The sequence below is a fragment of the Astyanax mexicanus genome, chromosome 1, assembly GCF_023375975.1.
Source record: "Astyanax mexicanus isolate ESR-SI-001 chromosome 1, AstMex3_surface, whole genome shotgun sequence".
NCBI classification, from domain to species: domain Eukaryota; kingdom Metazoa; phylum Chordata; class Actinopteri; order Characiformes; family Acestrorhamphidae; genus Astyanax; species Astyanax mexicanus.
In genome coordinates this window covers 2295363-2321343 of record NC_064408.1, presented here as the reverse complement: position 1 = coordinate 2321343, position 25981 = coordinate 2295363, and the positions used below count along the sequence as shown (strand labels likewise).

General features: G+C 39.9%; 1 protein-coding gene across 2 annotated transcripts in view; it reads right to left on the bottom strand.

Moving 5' to 3' along the window:
• Nucleotides 1–15391, bottom strand: part of ephb4a (eph receptor B4a) — a 74432-nt gene extending 59041 nt beyond the window's left edge. For both annotated transcript variants that reach the window (XM_049465212.1, XM_049465213.1), the window contains exon 1: nucleotides 14078–15391. In XM_049465212.1, the coding sequence (XP_049321169.1) occupies nucleotides 14078–14156 (79 nt within the window). In that variant the 5' untranslated portion in view covers nucleotides 14157–15391. The remainder of the gene's footprint in view (nucleotides 1–14077) is intronic.
• Between the last annotated feature and the right edge of the window lie 10590 nt (nucleotides 15392–25981).

Sequence of the window (25981 nt, the reverse complement as noted above, 5' to 3'; positions counted from 1 at the left end):
TTAGCTCCTCCCATTTATTCAGTCTACAGCAGTTTAGCCCCACCCATTTATTCAGGCTACAGCAGTTTAGCTCCTCCCATTTAGCTTATAGCAAATGAATTCCTCTTTATCCCTCTCTATCTATTCCTCTCTTTTTATTTCTCCCTCTCTCCCTTAATTTATCCCTCTCTCTCTCTCCCCTTCCTTCTACTTCTTTCCATTCCTCACTCTCTCCATTTATCCCTCTTTCTCGACATCCCTTCTCTCTCTTTCTAACCCCTCTGTCTTTACCTCTCTCTATTTCTCTTTCTATCCTTCTCTATTTATATCCCCATCCCTCACTTTTTCTGTCTGTCCCTCTCTCTATCCCTCTACCTCACTCTCTCCATCCCCTCTCTCTACCTTCCTCTCTCTTCCCTCCATCTGTTCCTCTCTATTTATATCCCTCTTTCTATCCCTTTCTCTGCCCCTTTATCTATCCCTGTCTCTCTGTACATCCTTCTTTCAATCCTCTCTCTCCATACCTCTCTCTGTCTCTTCTTATCTCTCTCTCTTTCGGTCCGCTCTTATATCCCTCTCTCTAACCCTCTCTCACTCTCTTGTTCACTCTCCATCCTTCCCTCTCTCTGTCTCTCTGCCTCTCTCCATACCTGTATTTCTCCCACTCTATCTATCCCTCTTTCTCCGTCCATCCTTCTTTCAATTCCCCGTCTCCCTCTATGCCTCTCTCTATCCCCCTCTCTCTCTGTCCCTCTATCTATCCCTCTCTCCATACCTCTCTCTCTCCATCTCTCCCTTTTCCTCTCCCTCTACGTCTCTCCATCCCTTCTCTCTCTTTCTATCCCCCCCTCTCTCTATCCCTCTCCATCCCTCCATCTCTCTCCTATTCCTGTCTATCCATCTCTCTCTCTCTCTCTATCTTTTTTTCTCTCTCTTGGTGTGTTTAGTCTGATTGCAGGTTTACAGCTGAGTTTTACCCGCCATACTCTCCATTCACACCTCCACTAAATGCTTAATTACTAACGCTAATGACTTAATGGAGTTAGGGAGAGATTAACGAGCTTAGTGTATACACACACAAACACACACACACAGAATGCACTGCACACTGCTATAATGACCGAACATTTGTTTTGGTTACCTGTGCATAACTCTCGCAACACACATTTAATACCTGACGAGAAGCATCGTGTCTTTTTAATCTCGCGAGATCTCTTGAAACGAGATCTCGTTACTCCCCCTAGTACAGCTCGGCTTATCAAGGTTGTAGACAGGAGGCTAACAGCTGGGTTAAGCAGAGGAGGACCAGGTTAGCCACAATGCTAACGATACGCTTTAACAAAGTTGCAGAGATGCAATGCTAACTCAATGCTAAAGGTTTGGATCAGGTTAGCTGCGATGCTAACAGCCAGGCTATGCAGAATTAGAGCTATAGTGCTGCAAAATTGTGTTATTATATAAAAAATTATAGTGAATTCTTGAACTATATTTGGGAATTTGAACTAAAATCTGGATTTTTAAAATGTGGTCGCTTGGGTAGAACATGTTACAGGTTTTTTTTTTCTTATAACACACACACACACACACACACACACACACACACACACACATAATAGTGTGCTCACACACACCCCCAAAGTGTCAGGGATTAGAGTGAAGAACTGGGAAGTCCCTTCAGTCTCATGAACAGCAATGTGTGATTATCTCTCTCACACACACACACACACACACACACACACACACACACACACACACACACACAACCCCCACACTCTCTCTCTCTCTTCATGTGACACAAAATACTTTGTCAAGAGTCTCTCAAACTCCTCATTCTTTCTCTAACCCCATTCTCTTGCTCTTTCTCTCTCTCTCTCTCTCTCTCTCTCTCTTCCTCGCTCTTCTCATCCCCTAGTTCTACATAACCCCCCCTCCCTCCCTCTCTATCCATCTCTCTCTCTGATTGGGCGAGGGTCAGAGGTTTCCTCTTGTCCTGAATTGTGAATCTCTGAGAGGCGTGTGGGAGGATGAAGTGCGGGCAAGAGAGATAGAGTAGAGAGAGAGATAGAAATAGAGAGAAAGAGAGAGAGAGAGAGAAGGGTGCTTGGGCTCTGATGAATCTGCTAAAGAGGAAACCAACAGCTCTAACAGCAGCTGGAGAGCATCCAACATAGTATAGCAACTGTCTGATCTCAATTTTATCTCATTCCGGTCTCAGGCTGATATCAGTTTGGTCTCAAGTTGATATCGGTTCAGTTTCACATGGATGTCAGCCTTTTTTGAGGTTGATTTTAGTTTAGTCTCAGCCTCATCTCGGGTCGGACTCAGACTCGGAACTCGTCTCGGGTCGGACTCAGACTCGAACTCGGACTCGTCTCGGGTCGGACTGAAGACTCGTCTCGGGTCGGACTCAGACTCGTCTCGGGTCGGACTCAAACTAAGACTCGTGAGATTAGGCTATAAACTCAGCCTGATAACAGTTTTGATCTCACTCTGATCTCCTCAGCCTGGTCTCAGGTTCATTACAGGCTGATATTGTTTGTTTTGTCTCTCTGTTTTCTCAGCCTGGTCTCATATTGGTCTCTGATCTCACACTTCATTTCAATCTCAGTCAGATTTGTCTGGTCTCAATATTGACTCTGGTCTGAATTTGACCTCAGATTGATAATGTAACATAGTCTCATCGTATATCAATCTAGTCTCACACTGATCTCAGTCTGATCTCATATGAACACTATAGAGCATTTTGGAGCGCCCCCTATGCTTCCTGTAGTGTATTACAGTCTGTTATAAATTCACATAAACTTAAAAACCCTGGTTTGTCCTGAAAGTGTTTAACCTAAGTTGGAGCACACACACACACACACACACACACACATACAGAAAGGGAGAGAGAAGGTGCCTGGAGATTAGAGAAGAGACACAAAACTGCAGTTTCTTCAAAAAGCTAATCATGAGATTAGAGCAAGAGAGAGAGGGAGAGGGAGAGAAAGAAGAGAGAAAGAGGGAGGGAAGAGTGAGTGATAGAGAGAGAGAGAGAGCGTAAAGTGACAAAGTGAAAGAGATAAACAGGGGGAACAAAGCGTAGAGGCAGAGAGAGAGCGAGGGAGACGGAGCAGAGAAAGAGTGAAGGAAACGGACAGAAAGAAAGCGAGCGAGTGAGCGAGTGAAAGAGAGGGAGGAAAGGAAAGGCTGCTTTAAATGCAAATCCCCGTCTTATAAAAATCGGTTCCATTTAATAGGATTTCTGGCAGAGATCGGCGTTTCCGCAGCGGGAGAGAAAAAGAGCAGAAACACAGCACAGCAAAAACCAGCAGAGAGAGAGAGAGAGAGAGAGAGGGAGAGAGAAAAGAAAGGATGAGGATGAAAGAGAGCCTGTCTCATTATCAATGTGCATAAATGTGCCACTGCCATTTAACATAAGTGTGTGTGTGTGTGTGTGTGTGTGTGTTTTCAGTTCTCTCTCTCCGCACTCGTTTTTTTCCTGAGTGGCACATTTATGACACCCACAGTTAAGACGCCACTCAACCTGACAATGACAGAGAGAGGGAGAGAGGGAGCGCAAGACAACGAGAAATAAGGAGAAAGGGAGCAAAAACAGGAGTATTAAGAGGAGAGACGAGATTAAAAGAATAAAAAAAGAGAAAAATCTGGCCTTAGTCTGAGATCACTTTATTCCCAGTCTCCTGTTATTCTGATCTCATTCTAATGTCAGTTTGATCTCATTCTAATGTCAGTTTGATCTCACTCAATCTCAGACTGGTCTCGTCTCAGTCTTACTCAAAGCTCAGTTTCTTCACACTCTGATCTCAGCCTTTGTCTCATTATCTCGGTTTGGTCTCAGTGTGATTTTAGTTAAATATCATTGTAATACCAGTTTGGTCTTAATCTGATCATACTCTAGTCTCATTCTAATCTCAGTTTGGTCTCTTGACTCCTGAGTTTGTTTTCATACTCTAAGCTCTGTTTCATCCCACTCTGTTTTTATCTCTGTGTGGACTCATAATTTCTATTTAGTCTCAGTCTAATGTCAGTTTGGTTTCACTCAAGTCTCAGTTTCGTCTCAACTTTTTGGTAACACTGATCTGGTTTTATTTTGAGCTTTGATCTTAGCCTGATCGTAATCTAGTCTCATTCTAATCTCAGTTTGGTTTAACTTCCTCTGAGCTCAGGTTCATCCCAGCTCTGATCTTAGTTTTGGTCTCACTTTGATCTCTGTGTGGTCTCGTAATCTTTGTTTAGTCTCAGTTTAATGTCAGTATACTCTTTTTTGGTAACATTAACCTCAGTCTGGTGTTATTCTGAGCTTTGGTTTTAGCCTGATTATACTGCAGTCTCATTCTAATCTCAGTCTGCTCTTAGTATTGGTCTCACTTTAATCTCGGTCTGGTTTCAGTCTTGCCTGTGTCTGATTTCACTTTGATCGCTTTTTCCGTATCTCAATAGTAAGAGATAAAGAGAAAGATTAAAACTATATAAAAGGAAGAGATGAGAAGTGGGGACGGACTCTGTCTCGTCTCAAATTGACATTAGTTTAAAGACGTTTGTTCTCAGCTTGATATCAATATGGCCTCAGTGTGGCCTCAGTCAGATCTCAGTCTAGTCTAAAGTCCATACAAGTTTAGTCTCACCCTGATCTCACACTGAGCTCAGCCTGGTTTCTAATTTGATATTTATATTTATTTAGTCTCAACCTAATTTGATTACAGTTATGATCTCACTCTGATCTCTTCAGCCTGGTCTTCGAAGTGGGGAGAAACATACGAGAAAGAGAGAGATAAATGTGGAAAGCAAAGAGAGAGGTTAAGCGACAGAAGGTAAAATTGCTAAGCTCTTTTTTTTTGTTAGCATGTAGCGCTCAGCGGTGAGCGAGAGAGAGGTAGAGCAAAAAAGAGAGAGAGAGAGAGAGAGAGAGAGAGGGCGAGTCGGGTTGGAGCCGAGCTGTGGAGGCAGATGAAAGCTATTGTTATTCTCGTCTTTAGTCGATACTTTTCTTTCACAATGGGGAATTAGAGAGGTGGTGGTTGAGGGGGTGGGCTGGGTGGTTGGGGGGGTGTTGCGGAGGAAAGGTGATCCTGACGGATCTGGCTTCCGTCTAATCTCACCCCAAAACTCTCTCTGAGCCGCTTCAGGCCACAATCCAATCTCCCCCCCGCGGCTGCTGTTTCTGACTTCACCAAATTAATCATTACAAAACCTGTCAGCCCCCCAACTCCCCCCCCCCCGAGCTACAGTACAGCGCAGCCCCCAGCCCGGCGGGGGGGACGCACCACTTTAAAGCAAATGAACCGCCGAGTTTAAACCCAGATTAGAAACTCTTACAGCTCTCCAACCTTCAGCTCTCGCTCCCAGACCCCCAGCCAGAACCACCGCCGACCCGGAGCTCTGAGAGAACCGGTTCTGACCGGTCCAGAAACTTCACAAAGTGCAAAACGTAAACTTTCACTTTATCGGAAAAAAGTGCAATTCTGATGTATCTGGCCAAAACTTTATTAAACGTTTTTGTACAACCAAGACTCTACTGATACTATATAGAGGCAACATGATACTATATCAAATAATACATTAATTACACTTCAAGAATGCCACAATATACCTTTTGGAGGTCACAAGATAATATACTGAAAAACACAAGACACAATATAGAGGCCACAACATCATATATGTAACATCATATTCATGACAGTATACTGAGATAACATGAGTTTCTTTGATTTTAGCAAATTGAAAACCTCTGGAATATAATCAAGAGGAAGATGGATGATCACAAACCATCAAACCACCAAACTGAACTGCTTGAATTTTTACACCAGGAGTAAAGCAGCATAAAGTTATCCAAAAGCAGTGTGTAAGACTGGTGGAGGAGAACATGATGCCAAGATGCATGAAAAAAACTGTGATTAAAAATCAGGATTATTCCACCAAATATTGATTATTTCTGAACTCTTAAAACTTTATGAATATGAACTTGTTTTCTTTGCATTATTTGAGGTCTGAAAGCTCTGCATCTTTTTTGTCATTTCAGTCATTTCTCATTTTCTGTAAATAAATGCTCTAAATGAGAATATTTTTATTTGGAATTTTGGAGAAATGTTGTCTGTAGTTTATAGAATAAAACAACAATGTTCATTTTACTCAAACATAAAGGGATAGGGATAACACATAAGCAGCACAATAATAATAAAATATGATTGATGGTTATTTTAGTAAACAGAATCTCTGGCAGGTGATAAGTGGAGGTGTAGAGGAGATATAGGGAGCTATAGGGAGATATAGGGAGATGTGGAAAGATATAGGGAGAGATAGGGAGATATAGGGAGATGTTGGGAGGTATGTGGAGCCGGATTCTCCGTATTCCTGTTTTTACAGGATTCATCAGTTTAATGACGGGAACAGATCAGTCAATATCTCATTAATTCCCTCCTCTGGCAGCGTGGTCGTGGTGGTGGTGGCGATGCACCGGCTGGTTAATTGATTGCGGATGCGGGAGCAGGTGTGTGTTCACCACGGCGTGCAGAGCAGAACTAATCCGGACAATCCGGCCAATCGACCGCCGGCGTGCGACAGGTGAGCGCCGTGACCAACTGCAGTTCACACCTGAACGCTCACCTTTAGCTAATCCTCACGCCCAGAACAGTGCCCGACACGCCAGGGCCACGGCTACACATCCGCTACGCCTCTTACACCACCTTACAGACGGTAAACCCCCTGAACCCTGAACAACACCATCTTAACCACCACCATAACACATTCATAACACACCATTCTACACCATTCTACACATCCGCTACGCCTTTTACACCACCTTACAGCCGGTAAACCCCCTGAACCTCAACACCATCTCAACCACCACCATAACACAGTCATAACACCGCCATAACACCGCCATACAACGCATCCGCTACGCCTTTTACACCACCTTAACAGCCAGTAAACTCCCTAAACCTCACCATTAGTTCAACCACCACCATAACACCTTTATAACACCTCCACTACGCCTTTCACACCACCTCACCGCCACAATAACACCTTTATAACACCTTTACAACACCTCATTCTATGCATCCGCTCTGCCTTTTACACCACCTTACAGCTGGGAAACCCCCTGAACCTCAACACCACCTCAACCACCACCATAACACCTTCATAACACCTTCATAACACACCATACTACGCATCCGCTAAATTCCTTTTACACCGCCTTACAGCCAGTAAACTCACTAAACCTCACCATTATCTCAACACCACCATAACACCTTTATAACACCTCCACTACGCCTTTCACACCACCTTACAGCCGGTAAACTTCCTGAACCTCACCGCCACCATAACGCCTTTATAACACCTTTATAACGCCTTTATAACGTCATTCTACGCATCCACTATGCCTTTTACACCACCTTACAGACAGTAAACACCCTGAACCTCAACGCCACCTCAACCACCACTATAACACCTTTATAACACACCATTCTACACCATTCTACAACATTCTACACATCCACTGCGCCTTTTACACCGACTTACACTACATTAGGCAACTGTAAACTATACAGACACAACATGGTACTATATATATATATATATATAAAAAAGCCATTAAATGCTATATTGAGGCCACAACAAACTATATGAATGCCACACAACAATACATTAAATTTACAAAATACATATAATGGGGACAATGAAACATTATACAGGCTACAAGATAATACATCAAATCCACAATATAACACACTGAAGGCCTTTATATACTATATATACACCTATACTTTATATACTGTGGTTTCTTTAGCATTAGCCTGGGCTGTGTGGCTCATCAACAGGCCGACACTTAGCCCACAGCTAGTTAGCCGCAGTTAGCATGTTGCTCTCCACCCTCAGGCCGTGTGGAGGTGTTGGGTAATCTCTAATACTCTGGATTATGCAGTTTCTGACACTGTATGATTCAGTGTTATCTATAAACACGGACGTTTAAGAGCATTAGCATAGCTAAAAGCGCTAGCAGCCATCTGGAAGCATGCTTTCTGTTTGTGTTTTGGATAAGCAGCTATAAGAACGAGCCCGGCTTGTTTTCTGCCAATCAGAACGGCTTTTCCTGTCCTGAAACCGCCGCTTACAGACGACGTCATTTAAGAGCAATCCTCAAAAGTGGGGAGAAAAGGGGAAAACACTTATCTCCTGATAGAAATCAATAGCATGTGAGATAAAATCAATAACGCTGTGGGCGTTCAAATGGAATCAATAAATCTTTAAAACACATTACCAGAACAAAAGCCGCAGCCTGGGGCTAATTTACATCCCTCTGTAGAGATTACCCAATCGGCAGTCACTTATTTAACGCTAGCTTACGCTATACGTACGAAAAGTATCGGAACACCTGCTCTATTGTATCTTTTTAAAAATTTAAGGGAATTAAAAAGAGTTTATTCTATATTTTTAAGACTTTCTACTAGATTCTGGTCTCACTTAGTAGAAACACCACAGCAACCACCTAGAAACAGCCTATGTACCATATTAACCCCTTTGAAACCAACACCTAATTTTAGCGACTTTGGTGAGCTTGCACTTTTTTGCTTTTTTTAACCAATAAAATAAGCAGGAAAGAGTGAGCAAATACTGTGTAAAAGCAAAAAAAAAAAAAAAAAAAGAAAGCAAAACACAATAATAAAAGTGGCAATATTATTGAAATCTACAAAAATAATGTTGATTTCTAACAATTTTTTTTTTCATTTTGGTGAATAAATAAATTTAGACTAATTAAATTTAACGCTGATTTAAAAAAAGTATCAAAACCAAAGAAAACTTGAAAAACTGGTTGCTATTTGGCCAAATGTTTAATTTTGCTCAGTTTTGGTCAAAACATTTTATTTTCAAACCTATATATATAAAAAATAAGCAGGAAAAAAGTTGACAAATACTGTGCAAAAGCAAAAAAGCAGAACAAAATAATAAAAGTGGCAAAATTATTGAAACTGATGAAAAAAAACACCCATTTCTAACACAAACTTTATTTATTTTGGTGACTAGATGAATTTAGAATTTAATATTGTACAGTGGTAAAAAAAAAAAAAAGGCAAAAAAAAGGCAAAGAAATGGTTGGTATTTGGCCAAACGTTTAATTTTGTTCAATTTTGGTGAAAAAAGAATATTATAGCAATATTAGTATAGCAAAGCACCTATACCATATTAACACCACAGCAACCACCTAAAAACAACTTAGAGGAACCAAAACCTTATGTCAGCATTTTTGCTTATGAGCTTTAAAAAAACAATAATAGAAAAAACAAAATACTAAAATCGCAAAATATATATTGACCACTTAGGAACACCACATCAACCCAAAGCTATACTGTACACAATTTATTTAGAAGTTTTAGTAACCAATACCTGGTAATGTCTTCAAAAACTATCAAACTGGGACAAGTTTTGATTTTGTAACACTAAAAAAAACAGGATAGAGTCTGTATATACAATTTTGGCTATTAATTTTTAAATAATTATAACCTTGTAAAAATTGTGTTCTGCCAAATGTTTAATTTTTTTTGCCTGTTTGTTTCTTCGTTTTTGTGAGAAAATAAATATTAGACTATTTAAATTAAACATTTTTGTACGGTTTTGGACAAAAAAATTGGTTTCATGTGATGCATCACTATGTAGCAAATAGCAGATTTTTGGTGACCACATAGCAACACTTTAGCAACCAACAGCTATACCATATTAACACAGCAGCAACACCATAGGAACCAACATTAAATAAGAGCAACTTTGTTTCAGTTTGTTTCATTTGGGCCAGAATTGCATTATATACCATAGGATTTTTCAGAAAATTACAGAACTGGGTCTTGTTTTTTATATATTTTTCAACATTAAAATAAGCAGGACAGAGTTTATTTAATAAATAAAACTGATAAATGTGATAACTGTTAGGTTTCTGTTTTTTTGTGCATTTCTGGTCCGTACAGTGTGAAGCATGGTAAATACTGCGGGTTTGATAGCATTAGCGAGAGGCTAATATGTAAAAAGTGTGATTACAGTAGATTATGGTTTACTGGGGGACTAATCCGGTGTGTGTCGGCTCCCAGTAATCAGCTTTGGGCCGGCGTAGCGTCCACACCCGTCCACTGCAGTTAACCAGATTAATACTGCGCTGCTCCACCACAATAAACCCTAATCCCATTCTAATTACTTTAATCTGGATTAGCAGCCGGACGCGGAGCAGCGACTGCTCTGGAATTACCCCCACCTCGGCCCGGGCCGGTCCCGCACTCGCCCGGCCCATCTCAGAGTTACAACACCTTATCTACCACCCCCCCCCCCAACACCGGACACCAGAACAGCCTGAACCTGGAGAATTTAGACATAAAATACTGAATAAAACAGAACTGCCCCGCAAAATCCAGCTGTTTACACTAAAGAGAATCCATGAGACACTAAAGAGAGGCCATGAGATGATAGAGGGAGGCAAAAGGATGGTAGAAAAAGTCCACGAGATGCTAGACTGAGGCAAACGAGACGGTTAGAGAGTCCACAAAATGCTAGATTGAGCCAAACGAGATGCTAAACAGAGACCACGAGACACTAGAGAGACAGAAGAGATGCTGGATGGAGGCAAACAAGACACTAAGAGAGACCATGAGATGCTAGAGGGAGGCAAAGAAGACAAGAGAGAGAAGCAAACAAGAGGCCACAAGACGCTAGAAAGAGATTCCACAAGACTCTAGAGGGAGTCAAATGAGACACGACAGAGAGGAAAACGAGAAGCTATAAGGAGGCAAATGAGAAGCTATAGGGAGGCAACTGAGACGCTAAACAGAAACCACAAGACACTAAAGGGAGGCCATGAGACACTAGGTGGATGTTACAAGACATGTAACACGTAAGAGGTCACGTGACACTAGGTGGAGACCACGAGACACTAGGAAAAAGGCCACGAGACACTAGGTAAAGAACACGAGACACTAGAAAAGGCCCACAAAACGTTCAATAGTAGCCATGAGATGCTAAACAGGCCACAAGACACTAAATAGAGGCTACGAGACACGAGAGGAAGGCAAACGAGACGCTAAAGAGAGTCCATGGGATGCTAGAGGAAGGCCATGAGACACTAAATGGAGGCCACAAGATGCTAAACAGAGGCCAAGAGACACTAAACAGAGGCTAATAGATGCTACAGTCCATGAGACATTAGGTGAGAGGCCACGAGACAATAAAAAGAGGCCACAAGACAATAAACAGAGGCCACGAGACATTAAACAGAGGCTATGAGATGCTAGAGTCCACGAGACATTAGGACCACGAGACACTAAAATGAGGCTACGAGACACCCCACCTCACCCAGTTTGTCTCACAGAGTAGAAGCTTATCTACCCAAACACCCCTGAACCCAGCGCTAACCACCAGAAACACCTGAACCTGGAGAATTCAGACTTAAAAACTGAATAAAACAGAACTTCCCCACTAAAACCACCTGTTTACTGGAAATCACTCTCAGTACTGGATTCACTCGAGCAGTGTCCAGCTGGACGTAAATTAGCGCTACGGGAGATAATTCTACACAACAAGGTGCTGAAGCTCCTTTATCTACAGGCTACAAACACTAAATTACAGCCCAGCTGTGACTCCACTGCAGGACCAGGTCTGAATATATAAATACACTGTCTAATGCAGAAGGCTGGGTTTTGATTTTAGTGTAAAAGTGAAAATTATTCTATAAAATTTGCTTATTTTTGCAGTTTTTTTTTATGAATAGTAAGAAGACCCCGTCAAACTTACAGCAGTATTTATATTAAACACTGTATAAACATAAAAAAGCAACTTAATTATTAGGAAAAAGTGTAAAATATATAACTCACTGTTACATAAAATAGTTCTTTACAGGTTTCTGACAAAAACAGAAACAAATCTCAGAAATTATTCTATAAAATGAGCAAATTCTGCACATTCTAAGGTGTAGTTCCTGTTTATTTGCTTAATTTATGTGCACCAAAGTTAAAAGCGTATTATTAGATGAAATACTTTGCTGCCCCCCCAAAAAAAAAACTACAAGACAAGTACTAAAAGTGCAGTAAATACATAAGTAGAAAAAAGTATACAGAAATTGTGTCACTAGAATGTCACATACTTTTTTATAACACTTTACAACACTTAACACTTTCCCAAAATATGTAATAGTACTAAATTTTAGTTTGATATAAGGTTTATATGATGAATATATGATGATTTGTACTGTATATATTGGATTTCATCAATGATACATATTCTTAAACCAAACTTTAAATGCTGTTAAAGTGAGTTTTGTGGATGATATATGGTCCTGGGAATTTATTGCGATAAACGATATTAAAAGAACTTTTTTATTTAAGAAAAAGTGTCAAATATGTAAATCACTGTTATATAAAAGAGTTCTTTACAGGTTTCTGACAGAAACTGAATTCAGTGTATCTACTGAGATTCTCTCTGCAGCTTCTGCATGTAAAGATCTATAATCATGTTAAATAGCTAAAGTTGTTTTTGAGATAATACACACTAAAATAAATATATATGTGTGTGTGTAAACTCTATAAACGTATATACTGCATTATATAATGCATACTATAATCCTTCAGCAACTTCAGCAAGCAACACAAATAAACATCTGCCACTGGTTTGTGTTGAGTGGATCAGAAAGAATCCTATAATAAATCTGATTTATCCTTTCAGAACCGCACTCTAAGACTCTCAGCAGTGTTTAGACTCGTCTTAATCCGGATTTGGGTTCGGCCTCGGTTGGGATCAGCGTTTAAAGAGCAGCAGATTACTGAGTTTCTGACCTCGAGCTACAAAACTCGCCCCCTGGAAGCTCTGGAGAAGCAAACAGGTAGTGGAGGACAATAGCCGACTGTGCCCGCGCGCTCCCAGTGCCGGACTGGAGTTCCCCCATTCCCACAGCCTTCCTGCCTCAACACACCCAGTTTAACCACGAGCGCGAGCTTTATACTCCCATTATACTCCCATTATACTGCACACCAGAAAAGTCGGGATGTTCGAATGTTCGCCAACTAAAAATATTATTCGGCCGAAAACTGCAAAAAGTGCTTTTAAAGGTGAATTATTTCGATTGAATTAATGAAAAAAGGCTTAGTAGATAATTTATACCAAACAAGACACTTTTTAAAAGAAAAAAAAAACAAGACAGAAATAGCAAAAATAGGTTAATTGATTTATGCAACAGTAAAAAAGTAGCAACATGTTTTGAAAAAAAAAAACACGTGTAAATTATCTAATCTTTAAATAATGACTTAGTTTCTTAAAGATAAAATATAACATATTAGCATATTAGAATACTAAGTCATACTCTATTTGCTCAAATACTAATATTAGTATTTGAAAGCAAAGAGAGTATGACTAAATATTGTTGGGAATCAGGTTAAAAAGCGGAATATGGTGAAAGTAAACAGTGGGTAAAATTTAGAATCTTAGTATCTCAAAATAATGATTTAGTATTTGACAGAAGTTAGATTAAAATATTGAAATAGAAGACTAAACATTGTCTTATTATCTCAAAGTAATGAGATATTGCAAAATAATGTTTTAGTGTCTCAAAGTAATAAAATGGTATCTCTAAATCACGACAGTACCTCAAAACAAAGATTTTGTATTTCACAAAAATGAAAGAATGAGATAGTATTGCTAAATAATGTTTTAGTATCTCAAAATAATGATTTAGTATTTGACAGCAATGAAAGCATGACTTAAATATTGTTGGGAATCGGGTAAAAAAGCGGAATATGGAATTAAGTAAACAGCGGTAAATTTTGCCAATAAATAAATATTTAGAACTTCCCTTAATCTCACTGTTGTATTCACGGATATTCCAGAAATTAATAAAAAGCAATAAAAATAGCACTGCTTTACACTATATCAAGCTATTTATCTTGTGCACCTAACTATCAAAATTGGTACACAATGATATTATTGACGGATTGCGATTTTTTTTTTTGCAAAATGTTCGGAAAATTCGGAAATTGTCTAACATTATTCGATTTCGCTTTCGAGTATTTTTTATTTATTTATTTAGGCGCATTTTTATAAAAAAAAAAATTAAGCCACTAAAGCTTACCCTCTTCAGCCAGAGTTCCCAGTAGACAGTCCAGCAGGAGAATCCACAGCGCAGCTAAATTCCTCCAGTCGAGCTGCATGGCGGCGGCGGCTGAGGAACCCGAGGAAGGTGATTTCTGCTTTTGATTTCAGCCCAAAAAACGATGAAATACAGGTCAGAAATGGAGATTGGGCGTCAGCTGGGCCTCGCAGCCATGGAGCGCTCCAAAAGCCGCGTCCACAGCACGGCAACAGGAGAAATCCGAAAGCCGACAACCCCAAATCCACCAGGGAATCTCTGGAGATCCACCTACCAAGGCTTTGTCCTGGAGGCTCGTGCTTTGGTGGATTGGAAGGTTGGAATGGTATCTCCAACTTCAATCAAAGAAGAAAGTCCAATAAAGTCCAGTACTGAAGTACTTAACTCTAGAACTTTTTAGAATTTGGTATGTTCTAGACTAGATCTTTGTCCTGGAGGCTCGTGGTTTGGTGGATTGGAAGGTTGGAATTTGTATCTTCAACCTTAATCAACGCAGAAAATCCAGTAAAGTACTGAGGTACTAAAGTTTTTGAGTAGAACTCTGGGTATGTTCTAGATTAGAGCTTTGTTTTGGTGGATTGGTTGGAAATAAACTTCCCTAATCTTGGTGAGTCCAGAAAAGTTCATATAAACTTCTCAAAATCAACCCCCAACCCAAAGAACGACCGACGCTAAAGGATCGGATTGGTTTTGTTGGTTAGTTGGTTGATTGGCGTTGTTGCGTTTATTTTTTATATATTTTTTTGTCTTTGATGGGATCTTCTGTTGGAGCTTCTTCTTCTTGGTCTACAAAAAAGATCAAAAGCTTCAAACGTACGTCCAAGTAATCAAAGTAATCCGTTGCTTTAGATGGATCCCGTTGGGTTGTTGAGTTGTTTTGTGTATTTGTTGGGTTGCGGCTTTGTGTTGGGTTGGGTTTTTCCAATTTCCAATCGCTCCCCGTCTTCACCAATCCCGCAGCCGGTCCGGATGTGCAGAGTTCTGCTGGATCGGACCGGACCGGATCTTAGACTGGATACATGTTCTCCTCCACCTCCCTCAGTCCCAGGCTTCCTTTGTAGCAACAATCAACACAAATCCCTCAGAACCCCCGAACCGCCAGATCCAACCCCCTTCTCAGAACCTCCAGCTCCTCCTCAGATCTTCTTATAGCGATCACACGGTACCAGTCCGAACCCGCAGACCCGGTTCTGCTTCTGGACGGAATAAAAGCTGCAGTAGAAACAGCGGTTGAAACAAATCCGTGTAGATAAACCTGTCCACCCCAAGTCCTCCCAGCTCCACCGCTTCTATAATCTGCTCAACACGAAGCCAACTGCGCCAACCTCCCTCCCCGCAAGCCCGCCCACTTCTGACAACACGCTCTCCCATTGGCTGGGCCAACCCATCCGTCAGAAATGCGCCCGCCCAACTTTCCCAAAACACAAGCATTTACTCAAGCATTAAACACGGCCATAAAGAAAAGACGCGTTTTTATGCGTGAGATAAACACTTCAAAAAATATTCAATAAAATTTGAAAGATTAAAAACATTTTACACTTATTTTCTGCATGGCTGAAATTAATTGATTATTAAATTATATACTATATTATATATAAAAATACGCTTAAATAAACGGAATTACGTGTTAATTAATTCAAGTTTATAGTGGTCACGTATTTTACATACTTTTTAACTCTTTACCTGATACAGTAATTTAGCCTATCCACATATCAGACCTAGACTTCTGCTGGAAATGTGTTTTCTAATACGATGTCTAATGTGGTGCATTTTTTGTATTTTTACCCTTTTAAAAATATAAAAAAATTAAATACTGCTTAAGTAGCGCTGTTTGACAAGGTAGCGTGTTTTTTTATGTTGGAGATAGGCATCTCAAAAAAATGGAAAAATATTTTAAAAATGTATTTAATTACAAAATGCATTAATTATTATATGAGATACTATAAATAAAAATAAGCTTAAATAAATGTATTCACGTGTTAATTAATTAAATCAATTCAATTAAACTTAGAGAGTAACAGAAAACACAGATAATGTGTTACAGAACAGGTTATACCATATGAAAAACTTTAAATTGGAAAGTGTATATTCCTTTCCACTGCTTCCCTTAAAAATGCATTTTGACAATTTAATAATTCTACCCATACAGCTCTGTAAAAAAAAATGAAGAGAGCACTTCAGTTTCTGAATCAGTTTCTCTGATTTTACTATTTATAGGTTTATGTTTGAGTAAAATGAACATTGTTGTTTTATTCTATAAACTACAGACAACATTTCTCCCAAATTCCAAATAAAAATATTCTCATTTAGAGCATTTATTTACAGAAAATGAGAAATGACTGAAATAACAAAAAAGATGCAGAGCTTTCAGACCTCAAATAATGCAAAGAAAACAAGTTCATATTCATAAAGTTTTAAGAGTTCAGAAATCAATATTTGATTTTGTTTTCAATTTAGTAAAAATCAAAGAAACTCATCATTTTTAAGTGTCTCTTATTAAGTGTCTCTTGAGTTGTATAAAGGATAACATGCCCATATATACATTCGTTTTTTTAAGCAAATGAATCAATATTTGCATATTTGTTTAAAGAGATGATACTGGTGATAGTCTGGTGTTTTAGCAACATTATAAAGCACACAGCAGATACCAAACTGAATCTGGGTCTAAAATAATCATGTACTTTTGATTTTTTTTACAGAATTTAATAAAAATATTCTAAAAAAGATACAGATTACAATTTTTCAGAGCAATCCTTGAATGTTTGCTTGTTTGTCGTTTTGTGATTCTTTATTTTGTTTCTCGTTGTTGTTGTCTTTGCTGTTTCCTTTTTTTGTGTTTACATCTCAAAATAAGGATGTTGTGTCTCAAAATTATGACACTGCAACCTAATGATGTTGTATCTCAAACTAATGAGATAGTATCATAAAAGTATGATGTAGTAACCTAAAATAAAGATTTAGTATTTTAAAATAATAAGAGTATCACTTAATAACGTTTGAATATCTCAAAGAAATGTTGTTTCTCACAATAATTAGATGGTGTCTCAAAATAATAATTTTGTATTTCACAATAATGAGAGCTTGGCTAAATAATGATTAAGTATTGCACAGTAATGAGATAGTATAATGACACTATCTTATAATTATGACATTGCAAACTAATGATATAGTATCTCAAAATAATTACATATTATCTTAAAATGAGAAATCATGTAGTAATGTAGTAAAGTAATGATTCAGTATTTAAAGGTAAAAAAAGATAATCTGTCTATATACCTGAATATAATAGGCTAATGGGCTTTTATATAAATGGAGTTGTTTTGTTTTTAATGGTATAAAGTTTATACAGTTTAATAAACTGTTTTATATCCTCTTTTCCTCCTGGTGATTCAGTCTAAAGTCGTATCTGTGCAGAACATTAGCGGAGCTGTTATCCCGGCTGCTGTTTGCGTTAGCCTGCGCTAACACAGGCTAATTTATTTGTACAGGTCAGTAAATGTTTCGGAGCTTATTGATAAAATCTGAGATAAAATATGATCAAATATTTGAGTTCTGAGTTCAGTTCCCACCGTAACCTAGACCACGCTCTCCTGAGTCACGTCTTTATACAGTGATTACAGAACCCGCTTCTGATAAAACACTGAGATAAAAACCTGAGAACCTGTGAGTCCAGAACCTAGTAGAACGTTCTCTCTGTAGAGTAGAGACAGTTACTCCAACAAAAGCAGAATAAACTCTTTATAATAGCCTTGTTTTCAGAAGAACAGTGAATAAAGAGCAGGTGTTGAAATACTCATACCTGTATTATGAACCACAGCTACCATAGTGGTTGCTATGGTGTTGCTAAGCACTTTCTGTGACGACCCAAGTGGTTTCTAGGTTGTTGCTATGCAGTTGTTAAGCATTTAATACTTCCAATACTTTTGCCTGTGTAATCAATAGCGGTGTTACCACTGTGGTTGCTGTGGTGTTGCTAAGCAATTTGGCAAGGTGGCATCTCAGGTGGTTGCCATGGAGTTGCTAGGTTGCAGATGATGAGGACTTTTGGTGGGGTGATGATCATCATCAACTCTTGATTTCAGAAGATACAGTGAATAAAGAGCAGGAGTCCCGATACTCATGCCTGTATAATTAACCACAGCTACCACAGGGGTTGCTATGGTGTTGCTCAGCACTTTCAATAACTGCCCAGGTGGTTTGTAGGTAGTTGTGGTTGTAGCTATGCAGTTGTTAAGCAGTTTCTTTGGTGTCCTAGGCGGCTGCCTAGGTGGTTTGATTGTCGCAAAGACCAAAGACCAAAGACCATCAAAATGTTATAATGATGAAACTGGCACTCATCAGGGCCGGCCTAGGAAAGAAAGAGCAAGAGTTTCCTCTGTTGTACAGAAGTTCACCAGAGTTACCAGCCTCAGAAACTACAAGTTAACAGTATTTCAGTTTGAATTACTTTCCCATTTACTTACTATGTATTCAAACTATTGTTAAAATTGTGTTATTTTATTAAATTTGTGTTATAACATTAAAATTGCGTATATCTTTCTCCGAACTCTCTTTATATATTTACATGTGATTAAATTCCGTCTGTGAGCATCAGTTCTAGTTCTCGGACAGCAGTGCGCTCTTTAAACAATAACACCACTTTACTGCCAAACTCTCAAACCAGATTATTTATACTGGAACAGACTACTGGTTTCCAGAAGTGAAGCAGATTCCAGTTTATTTACATACACTTCAACCATCTACACATCATCACCATCACCATCATCATCCATACACCATCAAACTTTAAACACGTTGTCCACTGCATCACAGCAGCTTCAGGGTTTGGGTTGGGATTAGAACCAGCACTAGATTAAAGGACCAGGATTATTTCTTTAGGATTAGGACTACAGCTACTGGTGAGTTTGAGGGTCATGGATAAGTTTAGGGCATTATAGAAACACTCCTAAAACTAAAAGCATGTGTGCTAAATTTGGAGTTTTTGCTTCAAATCTCTCTTCAACATGCCACCTCATGGCAAATAACTCTCTGAGAATGTTTAAAAAGGTTAAGGATTAGAATAAAAACGCTATAAGAACATCCAGAAAACTTGACACGTTGAACGTTCTAAGAATGATAATTCTAATGTTCAAAAAATGTTCTTCCAAAGCGTAGAACTAGAGTAAAGGATAAAACCGGGATAAGTTTGGCGCTGAGTGGTCCAGCGGGTTTGCAGATTCGAATCCTGGTCATGCAGCTTGCCATCATCTGCCGGAGCCCCGAGAGAGCACAGTTGGTCTTGCTCTCTCTGGGTGGGTACAGTAGATGGCGCTCTCTCTTTTCCCTCATGTGGATCAGCACAAGGCTGCATCTGTGAGCTGATGTATCAGAACCGAGTCGCTACGCTTTCCTCCGAGCGTTAGCGCTGCTGTGATGCTACTCGGCAATGCTACATCAGCAGCAGCAGCAGTTCAAAAAGAGGCGGAGTCTGAAAAAAGAGGAAGAGGCTTAGGACTAGTGATAGGTTTAGGACCTAGATAAGTTTTAGGACTATAAATGGTGATGTTTAGAACCAACTCTTTGTTTTAGTTCAGGCCTTTGTTTAGAACCAGTTTTAGCTTTGGGACCCTTTTGCTACATTTAAGACAAAGGCTGAAGCTTAGGGCTAGTATAATGTTCAGGACTATGGTTAGGGTTAGAATCAGGGTGAAGTTTATCCCAAGGGCGGAGGTTAAAATCAATACTAGATTTCAGACCAAGGAAGTGAAGCATAAAGATCTCATTCTATCTTTTTTTAAATTCATTTTAAAATGTCGAGTTGTGTCTCTAGTATGAATGAATGCTATGTGAGCTGTTTTTTGTGAAAAAAAGTGCTCTGATGATCCAGTATAACACTGCTTTAGTCCAGTGGAGGAGTGGGGCAGGGAGAAACGATAGGATTTCAGCTCTTGCTGATGAATATTCATACATGCATTGGCTAACAACAACTGCGACACCAGGAGGCAGCGAGAGAGACAACAGTTATAAACGTTTTAAAATAAAGACATTTTTTACACTAAAAACAGTCTTTACAATGTCATATGTTACTTTATAACGTGTAATAAAGCCCTGCTAAATGCAGTTCAGCCTATTCTGACCTAGTCTTAGAGTCTCTGTAAAACACCAAATCCACCGGAGATCCTATTTAAACCTATAGTTACTTACACACAGAGGTGGGTAGAGTCCAGGTCCAGAAAGTAAAAAAAAAACCCAGGGTGGATTTTGACTTTTAACTAGTGTAAACAGAACTGTTCTAAACTGTTTTTACACCTATCTATCTCACTTGTACTTGGCTGGTGGTGTTTTTCCTCCATAGACTAATTCTAACCATTTGTTTCTTAGCTCTGAATTACTGGGTAAAGTATATAAACACTGATGTGTTATTCGCACAAATAACACAGGAATGAACTGCATGCTGTTCCTAGCGCTGTTATTTAGGTCCTATCTGACGAGATGGCGTCGCTGATTGGCTTCAGCTCTGCTTGTGGGCGGTCCCAAGCCGAGGTGGGTGGGGCCATGAATACTAATTCACGGGTTGATGTAGACACTGTGCTTTTCCTGATCGACTCGTATTTCTGAATATTTTCTTTTATTAGCTGCTGCAGAGAATGGAGGAAGAGGATGAGGAAGAGTTTCATCATGTGCAGCATCATAAACAACTCAGAGAACCTGCTGTATTTTAGAATATAAAAGAACAAGTGCATTTTAGTGGAAGACTTGCCCTCTAAAACCCCAGTACCCCCAACCCACCCCCTCTGCTTTAATGGTTTACAACAAGGAGACAATAGCCCTCATTAGCATACGAAGAGCCTGCTGTGTCAGCCTGGCCTTTTCCCTACACCAAACACCGTCCACACATTATCCCAACATCTCACCCCCACCTCTACATAGTAAATGAGTAGTGAAGTGATCTATCAGATTATGAAGGAACACATAAGTAATCATGTAGTAACTTAAAACCAGTGTTAAACAAACCAAAAAATACTCTGTGAAGAAACATTTGAGGAGCTGTTTTTAACTTGTGGTTTCTGAGGCTGGAATCTCTGAGAAACTTAGCCTGTACAACAGAGGGAACTCTTGCTCTTCCGTCCTTTCCTGTGGTGGTCCTGATTAGTGCCAGTTTCACCATCTTCCTAATGTTTTGCTGGTCTTTAGTGCGACTGCACTTGAGGATACTTTCAAACTTCTTGAAATTCTTCTTTTCTGATTGACTGACCTTCATTTCTAACCTTTATTTAGTTGAGTAGTTGTTGCTTCTCATAATCTGGATTCGAACATTACTCAAATATTCACTATTCACTGTATACCTGTATCTCTACCTCTTCACTACTTTACTTTAACTGATGCTCTCAAACACATTATTAAGAGACAAGAAATTCAAGTAATTAACTCTTGATGAGTTCAGCACAGCTGTTAACTGAAAGCATAAATTCCAGGAGACTCTACCTCATAAAACTGACTGAGAAAATCCAGCAGAGATCTAAGCAAGAGCTGCTACTCTGTAGTATATATATATATATATATATATATATATATATATATATATATATATATATATATATATATATATATATATATATATATATACTGTATATATGCATTGATTTAATCAGCCGTGGTTTTATGTTTTGTGGATACAATCCGGTTTAGCACCCGAACATCCCTTTCAGACAGCTTCCTCTTACAGCATCCACAGTTAATCCTGTTGGATGTGGTTGGTCCTTCTTGGTGGTATGCTGACGTTACCCTGGATACCGTGGCTCTTGATGCATCACAAATACTTGCTGTCTTGGTCACAGAAGCTCCAGCAGCAAGACGTGCACCAACAATTTGTGCATCTCAAAAAATCAGAATATAATTGAAAAGTTTCTTTATTTCGGTAATTTAGTTACAAATGGTTAACTCATATATTATATAGATGTATTAAACACAGAAAACCCAAAAATCAGTGTTTCAAAAAATGTGAATATTATATAAGATCAATTGGTACAAGTCCTGCTGGAAAATGAAATCCTCATCTCTATAAAAGTTATCAGCAGAGGGAAGCATGAAGTGCTGTAAGATTTTGTGACTCTTTAATGTTACAAGTTTCTCATGTGTGAACGAGGAGCAGGTGTGTTAAATCTGGTCTTTTGGGTTCAATTCTCTCATACTGTCCACTGGACCTCATGGCAAAGAACTCTCTGGGGTCTTCTCAAATGGACCGATCCAATCATTAAAGCCCATTACAGTGAGTCAACATGTGAAATCCATGGGCATCAATTGTATAGTCCCTAAAAAAACACTTTTTTAAAGAGATATAAGCTTAAAGCGCATTTCCAGCTAACAAAGAATGTTGAAAGAACGTTTGGCAATGTTTTAAAAAGGTTCCAGTTATGTTAGCCTGTAATAGTACAGGAATAATGCTCTAGAAATGTTCAGAAAATGTTTTTAGAACGTGTCTCATACAATGGTTCCAGCTAGACGAATGCAAAAATGTTGCAGCAATGTTAATAAAATGTTAAAAAATAAAAATGTTAATCTAAGAACATGAAGAAGACTTGCCAGATTGAACTTTCTAAGAACATTAACTACAATATAACATTCAGAAAATGTTCTACTAACCAAAAACTGGTAAATTCTCTCAATGTTCTACAAGAAAGATTTTATTATGGATATAAAAGCAGTTCTGATGTTCTTTGGTGATTTTCTGGCCTCATGAGGTTCTTCTCCAGTTCTGCCCCAGCTGTGACCGGGCCGGGGGGATGGGGGGCAGCAGGGGGGCAGTAGGGGGGCATCAGGGGGTGTGATCTTTGGGAGCAGAAGTGTGAAGAAACTGGAGCTACTGGCCAAAGTCACGCCAAGACATGTTAGATCCCACAGCGGAGGTGAAAACAGAGTGATAAACGCCCAGCAGGCCGAGCGGCGTCGCTCTCCCAGCCCCTAACACAGTCCGACAGCCGTCCCATCACTTACGCTCCTCCTGCTCCTCTATGCTCTCGGTTCTGCACAGTCTCAGTTCAGCACAGCTGCGCTCTAGGTTCTAAACTGTTTAAGTCCTAAATGCTCTCAGATCTAAACAGCCTCAGTTCAGCACAGTCTCGATTCTGCACAGTCTTGGTTCTACACAGCCTTAGTTCTGAACAGCCTTGGTTGAGCACAGTCTCGGTTCAGCACAGTCTCAGTTCTGCACAGTCTTGGTTCTACACAGCCTGAGTTCTGAACAGCCTTGGTTGAGCACAGTCTCGGTTCAGCACAGTCTCGATTCTACACAGTCTTGGTTCTACACAGCCTCAGTTCTGCACAGCCTCAGTTCTGAACAGTCTCGGTTTAGCACAGTCTTGATTCTGCACAGCCTCAGTTCTGAACAGTCTCGGTTCTGAACAGTCTCGGTTCAGCACAGTCTCAGTTCTGCACAGCCTCGATTCTACACAGTCTTGATTCTGCACAGCGTCAGTTCTGAACAGTCTAGTTTCTGAACAGTCTCGGTTCAGCACAGTCTTGATTCTGCACAGCCTCAGTTCAGCACAGTCTTGATTCTGCACAGTCTTGGTTCCACACAGCCTTAGTTCTGAACAGCCTTGGTTGAGCACAGCCTCAGTTCAGCACAGTCTCGATTCTACACAGTCTTGGTTCTACACAGCCTCAGTTCAGCACAGTCTCAGTTCTGAACAGTCTCGGTTCTGAACAGTCTCAGTTTAGCACAGTCTTGGTTCTACACAGTCTCAGTTCAGCACAGTCTCAGTTCTGAACAGTCTCGGTTCTAACAGTCTCGGTTTAGCACAGTCTTGGTTCTGCACATCAACGGTTCAGCACAGTCTCGAGTCTGCACAGCTTTGGTTCTGAACAGTCTCAGTTCTAAACAGTCTAGGTTCTGCACAGCCTCGGTTCAGCACAGCCTCAGGTTAGAACAGTCTCTGTTATGCACAGCCTTGGTTCTGCACCTCCTTGGTTCTGCACATCATGTCTCCGATATGCAGGCGGGCCAAAATAAGTCCACCCAGAAGCCAAAAGATATACAGTACCAGATCTAGCACAACACACCTTCAGTCATCACTCTTAACTAGAATATACTACACTTCACGTGCAGGTAGCTGTGCTGTTAAAATAGCAATCCGCCAAAGTCAGAGCTCACCTGACTCTTAAAGGGAATGATGAGCAAGAGACACTCTGATTGGTTTATTTCACGTTACGCCCAAAATTAACCACAACCATCATTAATTAAGAGAATTAGTACATGTACTTATGTGCATTTCGAGTTGTGCCAGGTGTGCTTTTCCCGTTGTTATGATAGCAAAGACACACTGGTATGATGTGGTTGGTATGGTGTCGCCATCTTGCAGCTATTTATTGTCCGTTGCTAGGTGGTTGCTGTGCTATTGTAGTTGGTGTGTGTGTGTGTGTGTGTGTGTGTGTGTGTTTGAGGTTAGTACTCGTGTGCACCTGGTGTGTGAACATATGCGTATGAATGTGTACATGATGAATGTGTGTGTGTGTGTGTGTGTGTTTGGGAAGGTGCCCAAAGCTGTCTGATTTTGGCCCAAAAACAGGCTGTGCTCTGCATGCGCGTAAATGGGTCAGGGGAAGTGTGTGTGTGTGTGTGTGTGTGTGAGTGTGTGTCTATGTGTAGTACTAAATCTGCTCTGGAGGATCTGACTGGACCTCATCCCAGGCCTGTACACACACACACACACACACACACACACACACACACTCACACACACACAGGGACAGCGGGTGAAAGTGAGACCACAAAAGGTTAGAGAGAGAGAGGGGGGGAGGGGGGGTTATAGATAGAAAAGAAGCAAGAGAGGGAGAGAAACACAGACAAGCAGATAGATAGATAGATAGATAGATAGATAGATAGATAGATAGATAGATAGATAGATAGATAGATAGATAGATAGATAGATAGATAGATAGACAGTGGTCTGTTATTATAATACAGTCCTCCCTTTCATGTTACATGTGTGAGGTCAGGTCTGAGGGCAGTAATGGGAGTAATGGTAGTAATGGGAGTAATGGTAGTAATAGGAGTACTGGGAGTAATGGGAGTAATGGGAGTAATGGTAGTAATAGGAGTACTGGGAGTAATGGGAGTAATGGGAGTAATGGTAGTAATGGGAGTAATGGTAGTACTGGGAGTAATGGAAGTAATGGGAGTAATGGAAGTAATGGGAGACAGCAGGCGTCAGTGGAGCAGACTGAACGTGACCTGAGGGTTCGGACGCTCCACCTCAACCACACCAGGAATGTCCTCCTGATCCCCCAGTGCATAGGAACACGCTCTACTATGCATCTCGGCATCATGTTCTCCTCCTCCACCAGTCTTACACACTGCTTTTGGATAACTTTATGCTGCTTTACTCCTGGTGTAAAAATTCAAGTAGTTCAGTTTCGTTTGATGGCTTGTGATCATCCATCTTCCTCTTGATTACAGACAGACAGACAGACAGACAGATAGATAGAAATGGACAGAGATACAGGTAAACAGACAAGTAGACAGACAGAAAGACAGATAAATATGTACATCGATAGATACAAATATATTAGAAGAAAGATTATCAGACAGACAGATACACAGAAAGATATATAGTCAGATATAAATAAACAGACATACAGGTAGACAGAGAGACAGACAAATAAATAGCTACATAGACAGATAGATAATCAGATAGACAGATGGAGAGACAGTCAGACAGACAGACTGATAGATAGACAGCCAGATAAATAGATACATAGGCAGACAGGCCTACAGACAAATAAATAAATATATACATAGACAGATAGACACAAATAGATGAAAGAAAGATGATCGGATCAGATAGACAGACACAGACAGAGAGACAGATAGATAGAATGTCAGATAGACAGAAATATATATAGACA